Below are 22,557 nucleotides of genomic sequence, written 5' to 3' on the forward strand. Positions count from 1 at the left end.
CTAAATTTCTTGAGCGTTTTTAAATTCAAAATCGATAACTTAATGAAAGTGGCAAACGCAAATTAAAAAAATCGGAAGAATATTTATGATTTTCATATTTTTGTCAAAGATAAAGTTGTATGATAAATTAACTCAGCAGAAATTTTTTTTGAAAACATTATTATTTTATCAAATTGGAAAAAAATGCTTATTTCGTTAGCAATTGAATTAAAACTCAGCATGAAAAGTGCCGGAAAAAAATTTACATTCATGATAAAACCCTGTATTGTAATTTTGTATTTGATTCAAAAATTCTGTGGAAATGTTCTCTGATGTTATACCAAACGTTGACAAATTCAGTCTTTTCACTTGGTAAATAACAATTCATATTCAAAAAGTTAAGATATTTTCTTCATCAGGCCTTCAAAAGCTTTTCCCAATGGCACTAATGTTTAATTAATAAAATCTATTAAAAAATGCTAAAAACAATAAAGAATGTAGACTCTCCTAAAATTTGCTTGGGAATCTGTGAAATTTTTGTTATTCCCAGGATTTCAGCAAATTTGGTTGACACGTTATATTAAAAATGTTTTTCGCGAATTGCAGGAAAAAAATCAGGGCTTCGTAGGGCCAATTTAAACTGTGGATTTTTTTGGAAAAACGTACAGAAAACCGAAATTTAGATCAGTGAATTTGAACCACAAAAATAAAAAAAAATATATCTCTAGTTTTTTAGTTATTGCTGTGATATAGATACATAGCTCCAGAAGACTTTTAAAGAAAGTAATGAGTAGATACCGCCAGTTAAGATAAAAATGATTATTATATGGAAAGGCGTTAAACGTGTTTGTGCATCGTACGTTTTTAAGAAAAAATGTGATGCAAATGATGTCTATGTTTGGAAGAACGAATGTTTGCGAAGAAGTTAAAGTTAATTGAAAAACTATTTTTTCAAAGATTTAAAATAAATGATTTGAAATAAAAAATTTGTAATTATTACGATTTAACTTTTTATTATCTAGCAAATCTTTTTGTTATTATTTATAGAGTTCGATAAATGATTGACGAGTTTTATTTCATATTAGCGCGCCCGCCGAGAATATTTTGAAATAAAACTGGCCCGTTGGTTCAATAGGTTTCTCGCCCCTGCTCTAGATAAAGTTCAATTAATGAAATAAATTGTCAATTTGTGAATAATGAATACGTTAAAACCATCAAAACTGATTTCCAAATAGCATACTAAGCGATAAGCTTACATAGAAAACAATAACATAAGTTTTTGGTCGTTAAAGTTCAAATACAGATAAATACAGATTTTTTCATGAGGCCGATACAGATTTTTTAAAAAACCATCTGACAACCCTGCTGGCTACATCAGTTCGTCAGTTGTTTGTCCTTCGCGCATTTCAACGGACGTGCATTTTCTCCGTGAAGCCCACAACAACGGTGCGCGCATTGACCGGACAAACGGGCGGAGATCGTTGTACCGGATCTCTGGTAGAATCGGGAACCGGTCCCACAGTATTACAGGACACGACACGACGTTCTTACAAACGGGCCGTTTGAAAGAACGTCAAGTGTCGTGTCCTGTAATACTGGGCAATTTCAGCAGTATGGTTAGCCTAGATGCAGACAATGGATTTTCCAAATAACTGAGCACAATTTTTTCCCTTCTTTCGGCTTCCATGTTGATTGTTTACAAAGTACAGTCGATTTGCGGGATGTCAAAAATACATACGTTAAGCTGATAATACACCAGGAGCGCCACAATATGAGCGAAAGCTTGTTCCAATCATAAATGATGCAAGCTTCAAACACATCTAACTATTTGTACGCCAAATTTCATTTATTCTTATCCAATTTATCAAAAGTAAGAGCACCCTTTATGTAAATACCTACGAAATGTGTGAACGAGAGACTTAGCCTTATTTAGTTTGCAAAAAACGATGTAACTTCGATCTCCAATAATTCACGTTTAACACTTGATTCTATAGGTCATGACAGTTATTGAAAGATATCAATCCAGATGTGAATAAAACTCTCACTCGGAGCTTTCTAGTAGATGGTTACAGCGAATTAAACTTTTTTTTCGAGAGCGAAGCTGATCTTACACGCTGCTTGGAGCGTTTCACCTATTGTAAACTGTGGGCCTTCTAACTTTTTCCCTTCGACCAGTTGAGTCAAACCTGCTACGGCCACTCACTACAGACAACATTTCCCCTCACGAGTTTCCCAAAACTTATCAGCCGCAATCGCTGATAAGCGTACACCCAAACCATCCCCTATAACTGGGCCCTAGCTAGGTGTGTAGTTATACGATTGCTCGACGAGAAATAATCAAATCTGATATGGTGGAAACCGGCCGAACGTTCAATCGGTCAGCAGAACATGCTCAGGTGTCCCCCGGAGAGCAAGTGTCGTCAAGTGTCTTGCGGTGCGTTATTGTCGTCTGCTGAGTAATTGCAAATATCTATACCCCTAAACCGCGCGCCCCCAGCCCTCGATAAAATCTAAGCCGGTTTAGATTTTCCTGGTACGCTTATCGTTGCGCCGCCGTGCTTAATCTTTCTAATTATTGGAGATATCCGAAAAAAATATGACTTTCTGACATTTATTATTGGTGACGTCAGATTTCTGGTGAACAAACATTGCATCACTTTTGGCGAAGAAGCGTGCTCGAAGGAAAGTTTCGATTGCGTATTTTCGTAGAATTTTTTGGTTTCAAGAGTTTCGTGACAGAAAAAAATTGATCGAATGCGCGAAGATTGATTACGAAATTGGGTATAACAGTCGATACAACAAGGTGTATTTCGCCGTAAGTGCTTAGGGAGTGCGATTTAAGGCTTGCTTCGATAGTAGTGTTATCTATGGAATCGTCGCGGTCTGAAGAACGAAAACCGTCTGTACATTTTTGATGGGGGAAGACTTCAGATCGTTTGAGGACGGCTTTAAAGAGAACTGAGCCGTTAAGCCCGTGCAAAGAGCTCTGTTTGGTTTGTATTGCGGCTTTGTTTTATTTGAGTAAATTCGTGCAAGTTTGTTAGCAATAAATATGAAGTCTGCAGAGATCCTTTGCCTACTGTGGCTTATCACAGGTGTGACATCTGTCAGTGATTTAGAGACGGAAGGAAGTGGGGCTAGTGGTATAACTGTGGATTTTGCTATTTCCCGAAAGCTTGTGAAAGACCTGGGTGTAGCACACATAGATCCATCTGTCGAAGACGGTATCTATCCGGAAGACGACGATGACTACGTCGAATTCGCAGAAGATAATCACTTGAAGCCAACAACGCTCTCGGAACCACTTGAACATAATCAAACAGACACATCACTAAGTCCGGAGGAATCCATCCAGGGGCAACAATCTTCGGACGTTAATCTTTTGGTTCCACTAGCTGTATCTAATGATGACGTCAATGGCACCGCACCTGCAGACACTGCAGATATTGCAATCCAAAGAACCGAAGCAGAACCATTGAGCTGCAATGGATACAAGGTAGGAATTGTGAAATTAACAGAAAAAAACCTCGTGAAACGTTACGATAAACGGAGAGTTTCAGTGTGACTCAACGCTTAAACACGTGCTTCGACAGTCATTCCTGTAGAAATTCGATACCATCTGATAAGATTTGATTTTTGGAAAAGTATAATTTCAAAGGAAAACTTTCGTATTTATTGCGGTGATTATGAAGGTAATCGACAGAATAAAAACAAAACAAAATGCATACCTCCGGCCTTCGATTACATGATAATTTGCAGTTAATCATGTTTTCAATTACAATCAGCAAATCTTATCGATACTTTTGATGAGTAGGTGCATACGTCGAGTGCTTTGTATGGTTAATTAGAATCGTTTTGGAGCACGCCTTTCTTTGCGATTACATTTCTCACAGAGTTGATTGTTTAGAAAAAAATTACGCTGTTTTGTTGATTTGAGGAATCTGTAATCATTTCCGTTTTTCCTAAATTTCTTTTCGTGAATTTTTCTACCAACTGAGCAATTACATACCAACAAAAAATTAAACGTCATGTCATGATATTCAATTGATATCCTACCTCATTTAAAAAAAAATAAAATTAGAGCTTGTCATGCAAAGAATGTTCATAAATCACCTCAGTAATTTGATATACGTATTGGCCAGTATGAGTAAAACAGCAAAGCGCCTTGTTGAATTTCACGCAATCGAGAGAAATCGGGGATTCACTGGTACAAGTGCATAATGTCTAGTTTATGTGCCATGATGAAGGTACTTGAGGTGGAGCACACGATCCGTTATTGTGCTATGTATAGACAACCGTTAAGTCATAAAAACTGTTTTTGAGTAGCTTGATGTAAAAGGAATTAAGCTTCCACGATATATGTGCAGGGTGGCCATTTATTACAATTTTTGCTATGCTTCACCACACTCAGAGCCAAAAAATCGAAGCAGTGAATTTCCTTTCCGTTGTTTTGGTTCAGTCTTGTTTGGGGGACGACTTAATAAAAATCATTCCGAATTTTATGTAATTTTGCAGCAATTTTGTATAGAATTTCGAATTTCAATAAGAAACTAGTTGACCCGGTGTGCTTTGCTACACTTTTCAACAATAAATGAAAAATTCTAAAAATTATTCAAATTTTTATTGTTTTCTGAGCATGATTTAAAATCAAATTACAACATAAATCAAAACTCACCGCTAAGAATGAGAGTTACCGCTGAATTTTTGGATTTCAACACAAAGATGACATGAACTGATTTTCGGAAACTATCTTAATTGGTTTTGAAGCTTTGAAATTTAAAATTTGTTTTATGAGTTTCATAAGTAGCAAAACCATGTAAGCGAGTCCCATTTCCCCTTTCTATCTCTCCATTGGATGGAGGAGTCAGTACTTAATATTAATAGACATATTTCTTGTACTCAAATGGCACGAATGTGATGATGTATGTGGCGCACGAATGGATGTATGCGTATATCATACATTCCCTCTGTGTGAGTCGTGAATGGGTTAAACGCATACCGCGTCATCCCACATAAGCGTGCGGGTAGTCAGCCAGTCGGTCGGTGAGCAAACGAGCAAGCCGAGTAGTGCGTGCAGTTTCCGCTGCAGTTAGTGATCCGGTGGCCCCCCTGGTGCTACTACCGAGCTTCGGAGCTCCGGACAGGTCTGCACATTTGGCGACCGTGGCAGGTAATTTCTCTTCATCATTATAAAACTAGAAATTACTTTAAAAAAATTCGAACGAAAAAGTAAACAAATGTGGTCACCGGTTCACGCTCAATTTAGTTTAGTCAATCTTGCTTGAAAATCAAACATCGAAAATAAACTGTGGCAAAATGAGTAATTCGAATACTTATTAGGTATATGTAAAGTTGTTGAAAAAAAAAAGCACCGCTGTTAGTTAACTTTCGGAGGCTACCTAGATTGAAGTGAAAAGGATAGAAAACGTGCCATATTTACATATTTGTTTAAAGAGTTTTTTTACATGTGCGGGTTATGAAACAATGCCGAAACTGGAATTGATGAATCCAATTTCATTGAGAAGACAACATTAAATAAAAATGAAATTTTAAGCGAGTGGTGAGGAAAGCTTGATATTGTTCACAATTTCAAGCGGGTTGAGAGGACAGCTTGAAATTGGAAGGCGAGTTGAGAGGACAGCGTGAACGTATCGATAAAAAAAATCAAGCGAGTTGAGAGGACAGCTTGAATTTAGAAGGCGAGTTGAGAGGACAGCCTATGCTTGCGAGTTGAGAGGACCGCAAAGTAAGAACAGCGTGTTGAGAGGACAGCTGTATTGAAATATAAAGGCGAGTTGAGAGGACAGCCTATGCTTGCGAGTTGAGAGGACCGCAAAGTAAGAACAGCGTGTTGAGAGGACAGCTGTATTCAAATTTTAAGGCGAGTTGAGAGGACCGCAAAGTAAGAACAGCGTGTTGAGAGGACAGCTGTAATGAAATTTACAGGCGAGTTGAGAGGACAGCCTGAACGTATCGATAAAAATTTCAAGCGAGTTGAGAGGACAGCTTGAAATTAGAAGGCGAGTTGAGAGGATATCCTATGCTTGCGAGTTGAGAGAACCACATGAAAAAGTGCCTCCGGAAGCGGCTGCTTCCTCTCCTGAAGGCCCACAACTTCCCAACAATCTTCCGGCCGGATTTGGCCTCATGCCACTACTCCAAGGACGTGCTGAATTGGTATGCGGACAATAAGGTCAATTTCGTGCCGAAAATGTTCAACACTCCGGAGCTCCCCCGCTTCGAGAAGTACTGGGCGATTATGAAGCAGCACCATCTTAAACGACCTGAGGTAGTGGAGACAGTCGAGGAACTGAAGAAAGTATGCGTTTCCATGCGAAAAACGGTTGATTTACAGGTTGTGCAGAATCTTATGGCCGGAGTTAAGGCCAAGGTGCATGCATTTGCATATGGACTGTAAATAAATAAGTTTTTCAATCCCTGAAAATTTGATGGCAATCGGATGAAAAAACTCGAATTTTGCGAATCAATTTTGTGTGTGGCAATTTCATCGTGGATACCCTTGAAAAACTAGAAAATCTTGCGAAAACATTGTTTAAATTAGAAAAATGGCTCATTTGACAAAATTGTTCATTTCCAACCAAGTTGACCTTTTTAAAGTGATCTAGATGATGAATTCCGAAAGCTCGAAGATTTGTTTGAAACATTGTTTTCTTCTACGGTAGTTTTCTTCTTCTTCTTCTTCTTCTTATTACATCAACATGGCCAAAACATGTAGCCATCCTGGAAAATGGAAGACTTGCCTCTTTCATTTTTCTTTTCAGCGTATTATTTGCTACATATTTCCATGCTTTGCAGATTCTACAACGGCCAGGCCAACCATGTGATGAAAACCGCGAAAGATACAGGAACAAGGGAGGAATGAAGCGTGGAGTTCCCTGCCAAACGCTCCATATGATATTTTGCTAAAATTCAACACTATTTATTGATTGGTAATTGGGAAAAATCTGGGACGAATTAGGGTTAAAGGAGTAATTTAAAAAAGAAACGATCTCACCAAACTCCAAAGGTTTCTGCTGTTTGTGTTTTCTCCCTATTTTTCCTGGTTCCGGTCATCTTGAAATTGGTTGCATCCACATGTTCTCTTCATCACTGTTCCCTCAATTTCAACCGCTCAACATCAACCGCCAATTGATTGTTCGCGTTTACCTTAGGCTCTGTCAAGAACTAGAATTCACCAAAATTGATATTCGCGAAAGTACAAACGAGAAAAATGTGACGTTCGAAAAAAAAACACGACCGTTCTCGAGCACGGCTTGCTGCGATCCGGATTTTTTCTAAGATTTCCTAGTTATTATTCCGGTCCAAAACTCGTTAGAGTTATTTAAACACTAATTGGAAAATAGCAGTAATGTCAAGGACTTGTTTTTGGCATGTTCGAAAATCGTCTTATTTCGAAAAAAAACCATTAAAAATATCATTATTTAAAAAAAAATCGTTTGAAAAAAAAATTCAATGTGGTTTATACAAAGGCACCTTATGACGTCTCGGCTTCAATCATTTACTTCTTTATTTGAAAAGAATCAATTCTAGAGTTTGTTTTGATTAGGTCGTAAGAGCCACCTGACATGTTCCGAGAAAATCGCTGTTCAAGTTTTGTAACATATTTTCAATTCTAGGATTTAAAATCTCGCTCAGAATTGTCTGGAAATTTGATATGCTTTACAAAAATAGATGAGAAATATGCTGTTGTATGCGGTATTGCTATACATTCAGATCTACGAGTGAACAAGCACTTGCGACCTTTTGCATTACTTGTTTGGTACAAACGTCGTTTTGCTTAATGACAAATTTTATCTAAAAACTTGATATCTAGTGTTCTATACTTCTTTAATCCCTGCTCACTTGGTCAAGAACTTAAGTCCTAACATGTTAAGACTCTTCTAAGGAGTAGCGCTACTATTGGCATGTAATTTGAAGGATTTTTTCATGTTACAATTTGACGAACACCTCCAAAATCAGCACAAATAAAAGAGAACTTACGTGTTATTCTTCGAAACATTATCAGGACCTCCGCGGGTGATATGCGCTCTACAGAATCTTACGGCGATTGTGGAGCGGGCCCTATCAAAGAGTCTACCTCCACTTCAGTGGAGTAAACTGCTATACCAGCCGGGAATCGGTGCTGCGAGAGACTGTCCATCCTTTTTCTGATCGACTGGAAGTTGCTGGTTGCTATCTGTGACTCTGTAAGCCTTTGGAGAGGTGCAGGGGTTTATCCAAACGTTTGGTTATGTATGTTGGGCTGCAACTGTGGGGAAAAGTATGAAACTCAAAATTTAAAAGCAAAATTAGCGCATATTGTACTTACCTGGCAAAAATCGCAGTTATTTATTCCACCGAAATAGCTAAAACTATTCTCACAAATGATTTAGTTTGAAATTAATAGCCATTTCATGACTTAGCATCGCGTTTTATGCGAAAATGCAAAAGGTCACAAAAACCGAAAGACCAAAATGTTTTTTACGACTTTTGTTTTGCACGATAATCCAAAGCAGTGCAAAAAGTCGTTAAAAGCAAAATGCACACGAAAATGAAAAAGTCATTATACGTCCGAAATTCAAATCATTGTGTAAAAGTTGTTTAATGATAAAATGAAACCAATTTTTTACCAAAGATAAAATGCATATTTATCAATCGTTTGCAGCAAATAACTCAATTTTGTTTATATTGGTTCATACGACCTAATCAAAACAAACTCTAGAATTGATTCAAAAAAGCAGTGGTTTTATTTCTAATGTAAACATGTATTCTACAATCAATACATAGCTACATATCTATATCAAGACAAAAATCTGAATGTATGAACTTTGATAACGAGCACCGATCAAAAATGTGTTGAAAACGTGTGTGAGTATACCAACCTAAGTTTCAAACCAAATTCGTAAGTGGACTAACATCCATAAGATGTAGCTACCAGTACACCTATTTTTGTATTTTTTCGACACGTTTAGAAATTAATACTCATCGCTTATATCAAAAAAGTCCAGTGCAATATATGACAGTAACACATCTTTTTGTGTAATAAATTTAAAAAAAAACATCATGATTTAAAAAAAATGCAATTCATATTTCGATCACAGTTGACTTAATCGCTGTCATATGCCCCAGCATATGCCCCATATTGAATTGAAAGTTAAACTCCAAGTTTGAAAGGGTGGGCTGGAATTTTACTATCAGTAAACTTTTCTAGAACAGAAAATGTGAACATAAATGTTATAATTGTAAATTATGGGTCGATATTCCGGTTTATGTTACCTGAAATCGATACATTATAGGGCTTGTAACTCATGATTAATAACAACTTTATTCATTTCTACTGATTACTAATCCTGAATTACAAGTGCTCATGTATCGATCTCAGGTTACATCAACCAGAATATCGACCCATAATTTACAATTACAACATTTATGTTTACATTTTCTGTTCTAGAAAAGTTTACTGATAGTAAAATTCCAGACCATACTTTCAAACTTGGAATTCAACTTTCAATTTTATATGGGGCATATGACAGCGATTAAACTGTGATTGAAATATAATTTGCATTTTTTAAATCATGATTTTTTATGATTTATTACACTAAAAGTTGTGTAACTCTCATATATTGCACTGGCCTCCTTTGAGGTAAGCGATGAGTATTAATTTCTAAGCGTGTCGAAAAAATGAAAAAAATATTAGGTGTACTGGTAGCGACATCTTATGGATGTTAGTCCACTTACGAATTTGGTTTGAAACTTAGGTTGATAATCTCACACACGTTTCGATCTCCATATTTAATACAAAATTGGGGAACAGTCCGACTCGGCCCGGTTGCCCGGATTCCATTAAAAAAATGCCCGGCTTTTGCCTAGATTTGTTCACTTTATTTGGCGAATCGAACAAAAACAAGAATAAGTTTTGAGCAAGTTTTATAAAAATATTCATGAAAGGTTTTTTGGATTTAAAAACTGTCGATAAATTTCGTTGAAAAAAATTTTTGTCGATTTTTTTTCCTTGATTTTTTTTGAGTAATTTATGGGTTTTGACAAAATTTGCCCGGATGTTGCCCAGATTTTTGGTCATCAATTTCGAAATCAAAAGCCCGGGTTTTGCCTGATTTTTTATACAAAATTCGAAATGGCCTAATAAGATTTTATGACTGTGATCATTATAATATTGAGCAAAAGTTGATATAATTTATGAGAATAATTCTGAATTTTGTGAGTAAGAATAAGATTACCTTTTTTCGAATTTCGGTCGAAGCAGCGCTGCCGGCAGAGGGCGAGCTTGACGAAGCCCCTCTCGAGGACTGTTGGGATACCATCAAAACAGCCATCAACAGTGCTGCGGAGAACGTCATCGGTTATGTGGAGCGATCTCGACGGAACGACTGGTTCGACGAGGAGTGTAGGAGGGTGATGGACGAAGAGAATGCCGCGCGGGCGGCAGTAGTGCAGAGAGGCACCCGTCGAAATGTGGAAAATCACCGACAGCGGAAGAGGCAGCGAGTCCGACTTTTCCAGGAGAAAAAGCGCCGCCTGGAGGAGGAGGAGCTCGAGGAGCTGGAGCAGCTGCATCGTTCCCAAGAAACACGAAAGTTCTATCAGAAACTCAACGCATCCCGCAAAGGCTTCGTGCCGCAAGCCGAAATGTGCCGGGATAAGGACGGGGGTATCCTGACGGACAATCGTGAGGTGATCAAAAGGTGGAAGCAGCACTTCGATGAACACCTGAACGGCGCACATGCAGGAGATCAAGACGGTGGGGGAAGGTACATCGCCGGCGTAGCCAACGACGAAGACGAGCCACTCCCAACGATGAGTGAAGTTAAGGAAGCCATTCGCCAGCTGAATAGAAACAAGTCGGCTGGAAAGGATGGCATCGCAGCGGAACTCATCAAAATGGGCCCGGACAGGTTGGCCGGTTGCCTACACCGGTTGATAATCCGGATCTGGGACATAGAACAGCTACCGGAGGAGTGGAAGGAGGGGGTAATATGCCCCATCTACAAGAAGGGCGACAAATTGGACTGTGAGAACTACCGAGCGATCACTGTCCTCAATGCCGCCTACAAAGTGTTGTCCCGAATCCTACTCCGCCGCCTAACGCCACAAGCAAACAGATTCGTGGGAAGTCATCAGGCCGGCTTCATGGAGGGACGGTCTACGACGGACCAGATATTCACATTACGGCAAATCCTCCAAAAATACCGTGAACACCAAGTCCCTACGCATCATCTATTCATCGACTTCAAAGCCGCATACGACACGATCGACCGTAACGAGCTATGGAAAATCATGGACGAGAACGGCTTTTCCGGGAAGCTGATCAGACTGATCAAGGCGACGATGGATGGAACGCAGTGCTGTGTGCGGATTTCGGGTGAATTGTCGAGTTCATTCGAATCGCGCAGGGGGCTTCGACAAGGTGATGGTCTATCCTGCATGATGTTCAACGTGGCGCTAGAAGGTGTTATTCGACGAGCGGTGGGCGAAATGCGGGGCACGATTTTCAACAGATCCAGTCAACTTATCTGCTTTGCCGATGACATTGATATAGTCGGCAGATCATCTGTGGCGGTGGAGGAGATCTACCGCAAACTGAAACGCGAAGCAGGAAGGATTGGGTTGATGATTAATACGTCCAAGACGAAGTACATGCTGGCCTGCGGATCCGAGACCGACCGAACCCGCTTGTCCAGTAATAACAAGGTCACGATCGACGACGACGAGCTAGAGATAGTCGAAGACTTTGTCTATCTCGGCTCACTGGTGACCGCAGACAATGACACCAGCCGTGAGATCCGGAGGCGAATTATCAGCGGAAGTCGTGCCTACTATGGACTCCACAAGCAACTGCGGTCGAGAAGACTTAGCCCTCGCACAAAGTGTAACCTGTATATGACGCTTATTAGACCGGTTGTTCTCTACGGGCACGAGACATGGATATTGCTCGAGGAGGACCTGCGTACACTCGGAGTATTCGAGCGACGAGTGTTAAGAACCATCTTTGGCGGCGTACAGGAGAACGGAGTGTGGAGGCGAAGGATGAACCACGAGCTCGCGCGAATCTACGGCGAACCCAGTATCCAGAAGGTGGTTAAGGCTGGCCGGATACGCTGGGCAGGACATGTTGCGAGAATGCCGGACGACTGTCCTGCAAAACAGGTGTTCGCTACGAATCCGGTAGGAACAAGACGAGCGGGGGCGCAACGAGCGAGGTGGTTAGACCAAGTGGAGCGTGATCTGGCGAGCGTGGGGTGCCCGAGAAATTGGAGAACGGTTGCCATGGACCGAGTGAATTTTAGGAATTATGTTCGTCAAGTTATGTCGTAAGACGGAATACTATGTAAATAAAAATAAATTTTTCGAATTTCGTTTTTCATTTTGTGTGTGGTTATGCAAGCAATTTTGTTTATTATTGTTGATACTTACATTTATTCCGGAGAAACTCCCGGACCCGTTTCCTCGCGACCACATTCGAACCAAAACCGATTGTTTTGGTTTCGTACTCTTTCGTCAATTCGCATATTGAGAACAATAGCGGTTGACTGTTAATGATGCACGGTAAATTTAGATTATTCAGAGACTGAATAATTTCAGTTCAGTGGTCGCACCACGTATGAATATGAAAACAACTGAGTTGGAATCCATCAAAATTCTGAATTGTTTTCATCTATTGACTTTCAAACCCTGGAACTTAGCGAAGACGCATACGTTATCGAACAAAATACATGAAAACAACTCAGAGAGTTCCAAAAACCATTGTTGATTGTTTGGATGCGTTGGTCGGAAACAGTTGACGAAATAATCAAGGTGAGTACAACTTTTAATTACATTTTCTATTAGAAATTAAGTGGTGTCGAAAGGATAAATACAAAATAAACAATTTTACCTTTTCTTCCAGCAATCACTACGGAAGCCATCATTCACAACTGTAAGTATAATTTTCTCATAATTTTGAAGTGTAAATCATTTTCACCTATGGTGTTTTTTCTTGTCTTTTCAGATCAGCTCAAATAAGACAGAGTGTGCTGGCGGGTGAGCATGCCAAGTGGGACAGCACGAAGTTCCACCGGCTGGATGCGGTCAAATGGCCCGGTGGCACAAACTTTTTTTGTGGTAAAAATAAAACCAACCGGATAAAAAATACACGCATCCATCTTCTAAATACACCGTGCAATCGTCTTTTTCTTTTTGAAATCAGAAATTCCATTCAAAACCGCTTTGAAATTTCATAAATTTTTGATTTTTTTTCATTCAGTCGATCCATGAACAAGCCTAAAAAACCCTGAACAAAAACAACTCAGAATTCGCGAAAACACCAACAATTCATTTCTGAGTTTTACCGCTCTAATCAAAATTTGAGTTTTCCCAGTTTTGGCGCATTTCGAATTATTTTCCTTCAAATCTGAGTCAAGGAGAATTAGAGTGTGGTCAATGATGATGACAACAATATAAATGTTGTCATCATGCACGCTAAACTCAGCCAACACAGCAAGTGGTTATGAGTTACCCTGCAGTGTTGGCAGTTTATTCTGGGTGATTAGCCCAGAATACGATAGTATTTAAGGAATGATTCTGAGTTGAGAATCACATAGGTTAAGCGACAAGATTGTTATCGCTATAGGTCTAAGTTAGCTTATAAGGACTTGACGAACAGAAATGAATAAATGGTATCTCATTTCCAAACCAATTCCCTGGTTCTAAATCATTGAATTCAACAATTATATTCAAATAGCCAGACATTTTTTTTATTTTGAAAAATAACTTTAAATCCATTTATCTTTAAAACTACCATAATCCTAAAGAAAATAATTTTTTATTCAGTTGGATTGACGTCTGCAATTATTTCATTAATTGTTCGTAATCAATCGATACCATCAAACCTCGTCTTGGTGATTAACATTGTTAATATTTAACCAAGCCGATTATGCAATTAAACATAAAACTATAGTCAAAGTGTTCAAAAAAAAAACTCATAACCAATGTTTTGTACAGAGAAACATTTTTTTTGTTACACAAGTCCCACGAGGTTTAACGCTTTCAGTAATAAAAAATTTCAATACATTGCAATCCATATCGGACTTTCGTAAATTAATATGTTTATCAAAACGTGTGAAGTCATTCAATTTGGCGCCCGGTTAGTGGGAAGAAAAAGTCGCATTAATAAACGTTTAAAAATTCCAAGGATTCGTAATAAATTAAACTAAACTATCAGCAATAATATCCTAAAAATAGTAACCTTGACAGGAGGAAGAAAGGGAAAGGCCACTAAACGAAAGCTAGAGAAGGTTATCTAGAAAAGATTCCAATGTAATGAAATTTTTACTGTAGGAATTAAAAACGCGCTTAACTTCGATCGAATAAAGACGACAACTTTTCTTTGTTACCCGTGAAACGCAAGTAGCAAAACTAACTATACCCAATACTATAGTCAAAATATAGATGCCAAAATTTGTCAAATAACGTCAACTTTCCATTCCACTTTGCTTCTTTTACTAAACAAATTCTTTAAAGGTTTATTGATTGAAAAAAAAGGTTTTGAACAATTTGTTAACATTTTTATGAGTATGATCTCAAAAAAATCCAATAAAACTTGTCCATATGTGCAACATATCGCTCCTAACTTCAGCTTACTTATGCACCTATGCAGATTTTTTGTCCAAGTATAAGATAGGTGATGTTCAGCGTTTTTATAAAGCATGTTTTTCGGTTTTTATTTCTCGTACTTTGAATAACGTACAATTAATGATTGGAGCTGAATATTGCCCGAAAATTATAACTGAGTTACGTTACAAGGTTTCCAAGGCTATAAAACCAGTTGAGTGTCCATTTGTATGAACGTTGCTGACAAATTCCTATTTCATATGTTGGCCCTCAATCTCAATTTTTTTTAAACTATTTTTTCCTGAAAATCCACAGAAATTATCGAGCCAGCCTCAATACACCGGCACCGGAGCAAACCTGCTCAGAAAATGTTGTCCTCACGGAGAAAGTTTCCAGCTGCCAAGTGGAAAGTCGTCGCAGGGCTTGATTTGCGGTCCGGGGGAACCATTCGGAGAGTTCAGCGTGCAGCCTATCAGCGCCCAGTTTTACGATGGTTGTATTGAAGATTTGGAACCTGAACCGCCGCTTAAGCTGCAGATGGCCTACGGCAATCCCTGCCCTTTTGAGGGTGGAATGGTGAGATTTGGACTGGAAACCAAGGATCGGGTGTTTATCATCCAAAATGGATCGTTGCTGATCATCAACGATGAGGTGATGGAGTTCGACATCTACAACGGGTACTGCTTGGACGTTAACCGTAAGGATGGCAACTTGACGGCTTACGTTTGCCCTTCCGAGATCCGTATGGGCCGGGACATCTTCAAGGGTCAGATGGTGGCCCTGGCGTTGTGTCTGATGGTTGCTATTCCGCTGCTGCTGGCCACTGCCTTTTTATACGTAGCCATTCCGGCCTTCAACGATATCCATGGGGAGGCGTTGTCGTTGAACTGTATCAATTTTGCCGTGGCTTTACTTTTGGAGAGCATCTTTCAGCATCAAACCCGGGGACATGGATCTACCGATGGTAGTTGAGGCAATTGATGTTTTTTGTAGATTCTTGTTAAAACAAGTTTTTTTTTTCATTTACAGATACTGTTGTGTTAGCCAATTATGCTGAATACTTCATCCTGGCAACATTCTTCTGGTTGCTGGTGAATTGTTTGAACAATTGCATCCACGCTTGGTAAGTTATCATTTTTCGACAAATTATTGCGGAAGTTCTCATGAAGCTCTGAATTGATATCGTTTCAGGTACTTCCTACCAAGAGGAATACAAATCAAACAGGTTGGCGAAAAACGGACATTTTTCCTCTATTTGGCATTTGCTCAACTGACACCCTTGGCCATCATTCTGTCAAATCCTCCAAATGGAGGTAAGCTCTGACGTCTGCCTGGAGAGTTATTTGTTTAGCAAGAATCTTATTTTTCAGACACAACTGCCACGAAGAACTATTTCTTCATACCGATCATGTGTATCATCGCGCTGAACCTACTCAGCTTCGCGATCAGTTTCTGGGGGCTGCATCGCGTTAGCAATCAGCTTATTAACAACTACATACAGCGAGGACGGCTTAGCAATACCGGAAGTGAGGCCGCCTACGCCGCCCTGCAGCAGATTCCCAACGTCAGTCGATCCGCAGTTGATCGCGTCAAGTACATGTAATTATTTCTCGATATTAACTGAATTTTGGGATATGCTTATTGAGAGTTTTTGCTTTCTTAAAGGACCAAATACACCGCCATGTTGTTCATCGTAATGGCAGGGGTTTGGACGATCACCATTGCAACGTACTACAGTACCAAAATGATTCCGATCCTTTTCGATATCCTGTTTGGGCTGCAGGGCATTCTGATCTTCATCATTTTCATCTGCCTGCCCCGACCATTCCGAACGGTGAAAGCATGGTTCCAAAAGAACGGCCATTGTGGTTGCAAGCCGGATTCCGATGAGGTGGATCTGCGAAGGCACGGTGCCGCTTACAGGAATTCCCGAAATGGAGCCAATGGACAACAGGACAAAGGTGGCGCCAAAGAGCTTGTCTTGTTGAACAATGTTCAGTCGGCTTAGAGGAGAATTATACTGTAATACCTACTAGTCCTAAGTTGTGTCCCGACAGTCACGTTTTTCGAATTTCAGTATTTATTGCGCTAAGAGAAGTTAGTTTGTAAGCTTTGCGAAAGGTCCTAATGCCGACACATCCGGTTATACAACTAGATCTAAGTTAAGTAAATATAAAGCAAGAAACAACATGGTTTTTGTCATTGTCCGTGACCTGATTGACGATGTCCTTCATTGAACTTTCAATTGGCTGCTGTATAGAATTGAAGATGTAGATTTTTTCGAAGTCTTTGATTCCCTCTCGAAATGTAGAGATCTAACGTCTAACAACTCGTCCGACTTCTTACCTCCAGGGTTCGAGATTCGACACCTTTTGCCCGTTCTGTCTGTGTCGATCGAATGACTCGGGGTTTTAGCTTCGTTGAATTAGATGAGTACTGCGCCCAAGCCGATGGATGAAGCATCCACTTATAATTTGATATCATCTGACGCACTGAAATAATCCAGTGAAGAAATCGACTTAAGGGCTTCATGCTTCATAAAAAGAAATTCCCTTTCTTCGTCTTCTGTCCAGTAAAAATACTCTGATTTCGCCGCAGTTTTTTCCGTTTTGTCTGCTCTCTTGAAAATAAAATTTTCAGTGTTCGGCATTAAAGCGCTAATCGCTAATTTGTCTGTTCCTTTTGTGTTAGATAATTATCGTTTTCATTTATTTTTTTTGTCAAACTTTTGTACCAGCAGATAGACAAACGTCACCACATGTAATCAATCAAGAATGCTGATACATGCTTTTTTCTAGTTTCTGGCGTTAAATCGCTAATCGCTAATTAGTCCGCTACTTTTTTGTCGACAAATTTATTATCTTACGAGATTTCAGTTAAAAAAAAGATAAACAAACTCTACTAGGTGCAATTATTCAAGCAGGAATGCTGATAAATGTTATTTTCTATAAAGTGGTGGAGTTTTTTGAGCCGTAAGTACTCCAGGAATAAAGTTTAAAAAATAAATATTAAAACAAAACTGTAGCGGACAATCTAGCGAATAGCGTTTTAATGTCGACCTCTGAAAATTTTCATTAAAATTCTTCACACCCAAGAAACTCTTTACTTCCGGCTGAGCTTCTGGCCTACGGAATTCCTTTATAGCTCTAAGCTTCTCCTCCTCGACACGGCGCGCACAGGGGTAAATGCACCTAATAAGCGATCAAAATTATTTGCGGACGAACGGTAAACGGTAGACATTTGATGTCTTCGCAACATTTTAATATTTTAAGATGATCTATCAAATTCTTGAAAGAAAAAAGTGAGTTTTTCGCCTGGAAGGGAGACAAGAAAATTATTTCTTGAAACAATTAGTTAAGGGACTTGATGTCTTCACAAAAGTTGTCGATCTTATTATTTTAAGGAACTTTGTTGAAGACACCATCAAGATCGCATGAAAAACATAAAAGTTACAAGCATTTTAAAAATAACGAGCATTTTAACAAGTTATTTTGAGTTTTTATTCAATATCTTTTTTAGTATACGATTTACAAACTTGGTGTATTTGAAAAACTTGTTCAAATTGTTGAAACACACAATTTTGTGGAACATTTCAACTACATATTTCATCTAAGAAAGGAGATATACTACAAAATATCCAAAATGATGCCTTTTTTCAGTATGTTATAACTTAAGAGTTCGGACGAGTTCGGATAACTTTTTGAGTGGGTTTTGTAGGTCAAGTTATTGGCTTTCCATTGATATATAAATTGAACATTAGTTTTAAATAGATTTTCTGCAAACAAGCAATCAATAATGCGCTTTTTCCTCTAGAAAAACCTAAAATTCGAAGAAAAAAAATCCAATTTTTCCTGTTTTTAGAAGAAAAATCTCATTTTTGATTGCTAGTTTGCTTGCACCATTCTTGATGGTGTCTTCAACAAAGTTCCTTAAAATAATAAGATCTACAACTTTTGTGAAGACATCAAGTCTCTTAACTAATTGTTCCAAGAAATATTTTTTTTATCTCTCTTCCAGGTGAAAAAAACACTTTTTTCTTTCAAGAATTTTTTTTAATTTATTTATTTTCGGGATTTTAACAATGGTGTCATTCACCCCTAGCGTGCTTAAATTAATTTACAGCAATTCTATAATTTTTGATTGAGGGCTAGTTGCAAATGCACCGCTGGCTATTCTAACACCCGCCGTGTATTGTGTTTTCAGGCTTTTGTGGATCTGGTTCAGGTGGAGATTAGTCGTCACTATACCATGGAGCATTCGAGAAACTGTAGTACTTGTTCAGGAGAACTGGCACCACTTTCTATGTTACCACCCAACATAAGTTCTCCTCTCGCGATCTACTACATTTCTCAGTAGCTAGCCATGGAACAATACGATAGTTTTCCTTTTGTACTTATATTCACCACTAACCCTCAGTATCGTGCTATACACTGGGGAAGCGATAGTCTACTAGCAACAACGGTCGCGCGCGCTTGCCTTTTTTGTGTAACAACACCGTCGACAAATAAAGTCCATCAGTTAAACATTTTGTTTGCATAAAGTTCGGTTTTTGTTCTTCCACTAAAAGTCGCGAGTTTTGTTAAAGTGTCCGAAAACAGCGTCCGCACTTTCCGGTCGAATTCCGGGAACATAATTTGGTCCTTCGAGCCGGATGACTGACCGGTCGACATTCCGAAGTGTGGGACCAAGTCGGACATTATCGAACAAAGTTCAGTGACCTCGTGTTGTGTGAACAAAGGGCATTGACCCTTTTATGAAAAGCGCGGTTACCAAAGTACATTGGCCCTTTGTGCGGTCGAAGACGCCCTATTGTTTTACTTCGCGGGCAATCACCAGCATCTGTGCGCCATCACCATCGCCATCGCGAATTCTGATTCGCACAAAGTGATATTTTTCGGATTGTTTGATTCCGTATTACGTCCGTACGTGTTGGCCAACATCAGATCCCGACCTGTAAAGTTTCTGGGAGCCAGGAATTGCTGTTTGTGAAGGCGAATCCAGTCGCTGATTATCGCCCATTTCAACGGACGGCTGAACGGTTGACGACAACTTCAACGGTTGGACCAAAGGTCATCGGTCCTGGTGGTCAACGTCCCGGATTTATCGGTGCATGCGGAGAAACAATGAGGTCGTAAGAAGCGGATTCAGGTTTGATTTTGCATGTTGGTCTGTGGTGTCGTCATGCATGAGACGTGCTTCGAGTGAGTAAATGTGGGTTTCGATAAAATGTTAGAATATCGAGCTTCAATAAATTTTAGATTGCATTATGAAATTCTCGCCAATTAATTGGTAAATTTACAACCATCCCTGGGTTTTTCCGCTGATTGACGATTGGTCTTTGGTTCTGTTGGTTTTTTGTTGTTTTCTTGGTCGATTCCCCCTCGCTGCAGTCAATCATTTTTGCACTTGTCGTACGTGGAACGGCGCGTAAATTTGTGGATTTCGGAGTCAAAGTGATGAATCAAAAAGTGAACTTGAAAGTTTATAGTGCTTCCATTACAATACTTTGCTACAGTGCCCAATTTCAATGAACGTTTTAAAAAAGTGCTAAAAACTTTCGCATTGTAATAAAGTATTGCAAGTGAAAATTGAAATAAAAAAAAACACTTCTTCGAATATACACTATCTAAGTGTTGAAATACTGTTTGTTAAATCTTTTTTGTGATTCTGTGTCGGAGAGTGCATCAATATAAAATGACCAGCGAGCTGAAGGATCTAAAAAAGCAGGAGAGGCAGATCAAGTCTACTTTCGACGGTGTGAGGAAGTTTTTGGACCAGTTTAAGGCAGAAAAACATGCAGCTCAAATTGCCACCCGACTGGAAATGCTCGAAACAGCCATGAAAAAATTCTACACTGTGCAACGAAAATTGGAAATCGTGCAAGAAGAGGAAGATGAGGAAACCAAGGAATCCCCCGAGCAGCGCTGCGAACGTCAACAGAAACGCGACGATGTCAGTGCTGTGTTGACCTGCTTTTTCGAAGACACCTACTTTGAACTCAAGGCAAGTTTAAAAGCACTTCTTCCTCTGGAAACTGATTTCCCACCACCTCAACCCACAACCCTTCCCAGCAGCCTTCCGGGAACCAATTCTCGTGTGAAGCTGCCTGAGATCCGATTTCCTAGCTTCGGAGGCCTCACTCGTGAGTGGGTTACCTTTCGGGATACTTTTCGGAGCTTGATCCATTTGAACGATCAACTATCTACTATGGACAAGTTCACGTATCTCCGATCTTCGCTAACTGGGGATGCCTTTCAGGAAATTGCTTCGGTGGATGTGACAGCAGCAAATTATTCCGTAGCATGGGATCTTCTCCAAAAACGCTACGAGAATAAAAAATTTATAGTTAAGGCCCATCTAGATGCCTTGTTCAGTATTGAACCCATAAAACGGGAGAGCTTTGAGGCTTTGAGTCATCTGATCAGCGAATATGATCGCAACCTGCTACAGCTTGCGAAGATTGGTGAGGAAACCGAAAGTTGGAGTAGCGTTTTGGCCTACATGGTATGTTCACGTCTCGATTCCAGTACTTTGCGACTTCGGGAGGCTCATCATGCGTCGAAAGAGGTTCCAACTTATGACGATTTGATAGATTTTCTGAGACAACAATGTGCCGTCTTGCAATCTATTGCATCTGCTAAACCTGATGCAAACGAGCCCAAAAATCCTAGGTTTTCTGTCAGCCACACAACAGTCAGACCTTCAAGTCGTTGTCCATTCTGCGGTGGAGAGCCACACTCAGCATTTAAATGCCAGAAATTCCTGAAGCTGAAAGTCCCTGAGCGGCATGAGATGGTAAAACGACATGGACTCTGCTTCAACTGCCTTTCATCGTCGCACATGCTTCGTGCCTGTACCCGTGGGAACTGCCGTCAGTGTCAACACAAGCACCACACCCTGCTGCATCCAGTGAAAGTGAACAGTGCGCCAGTTCCGCACAATCCACAAGTGCCGAATCGACCATCAAATCCCATCAATCAACAACAACAACAACAACCACAACCACATGCCCAGAACACGACCACACCTACTCACCAGCGAAGTTCACATTCAAGCTCGTACCCAGTAACACTGCAATGCAACCCACTACACACCACAGACCCTTCCATCGATACACATGCTTTACCTGTTAACACCTACACCTCACTTCATCAAGTTCTTCTTTTCACCGCCTTGGTGCGCGTTACTGATCGCCATGGGAATTTCCTTTTGGCTAGCGCTAGAGCACTTCTTGACTCGTGCTCGGAATATTGTTTTATTACCACGAATCTTTATCAAAAATTGAATTTTGTTGAAGCTTCTAGCTTCCTGACTGTTGCTGGCATTGGTGGTTCGGTGGTTCAGTCCAAAAAACTAGTCAAAGCTACTATTTTGCCGAGAGATCATTGTATTTCGTCCTACGTGGAGATGATTGACCTTCATGTTCTTCCGAAGCTCACTTCTACGCTTCCCACTCAAGCAATTAGCCTGAATCAGCTGAAAATTCCGGCAGATCTTACTTTGGCAGATCCAGATTTCCACCAGCCAGGACCGAGAGGCCTCATCATTGGAGCGGAGCACTACTACGATTTGCTTGAGGATGGCCGTAGAAAACTGAACGAGAACGGCCCGACGATGCAGAATACTGTCTTCGGTTGGGTTATTTCTGGCCGAGTACCCGATAGCACCTCAGTTGGCCCACGATCTGCTGCCTATCCATGCGCAAATGTTGAGCTACGAGATATAATAACAAGATTTTGCGAATTGGAATCCTGCTTTTCCAAAAGCTTGTTGTCTGTGGAGGAATCTGCTTGCGAGGAGTTTTACGACGAAACGACCTACCGAGATGCAGATCAACGCTACGTAGTTTCATTGCCCAAGAAAAGCTACCTCATCGACAACTCGGAGACTCCAGAGCCACGGCACTTCGAAGGCTCGAAGGTCTTGAACGACGTTTAGCGAGGGATTCAGCGTTGAAGCAGCAGTATGTTG

General features: G+C 39.9%; 2 protein-coding genes across 2 annotated transcripts; both read left to right on the forward strand.

The window, feature by feature from the left end:
- The first annotated feature begins 2,375 nt into the window (after nucleotides 1-2,375).
- LOC129745437 (probable G-protein coupled receptor Mth-like 14) lies at nucleotides 2,376-16,763 on the forward strand. Its single transcript, XM_055738514.1, has 6 exons — nucleotides 2,376-3,475; nucleotides 14,902-15,550; nucleotides 15,616-15,709; nucleotides 15,778-15,899; nucleotides 15,957-16,185; nucleotides 16,252-16,763. The coding sequence occupies exons 1-6, from the start codon at nucleotides 3,032-3,034 to the stop codon at nucleotides 16,592-16,594; spliced, it is 1,881 nt and encodes a 626-aa protein (XP_055594489.1). The 5' UTR covers nucleotides 2,376-3,031; the 3' UTR covers nucleotides 16,595-16,763.
- Nucleotides 16,764-20,280: 3,517 nt separating this feature from the next.
- On the forward strand, nucleotides 20,281-22,524 carry LOC129743332 (uncharacterized). Its single transcript, XM_055735315.1, has one exon. The coding sequence runs from the start codon at nucleotides 20,281-20,283 to the stop codon at nucleotides 22,522-22,524; it is 2,244 nt and encodes a 747-aa protein (XP_055591290.1).
- The last annotated feature ends 33 nt before the right edge of the window (nucleotides 22,525-22,557 follow it).

The sequence above is a fragment of the Uranotaenia lowii genome, chromosome 2 (assembly GCF_029784155.1).
Source record: "Uranotaenia lowii strain MFRU-FL chromosome 2, ASM2978415v1, whole genome shotgun sequence".
Classification (NCBI taxonomy): domain Eukaryota; kingdom Metazoa; phylum Arthropoda; class Insecta; order Diptera; family Culicidae; genus Uranotaenia; species Uranotaenia lowii.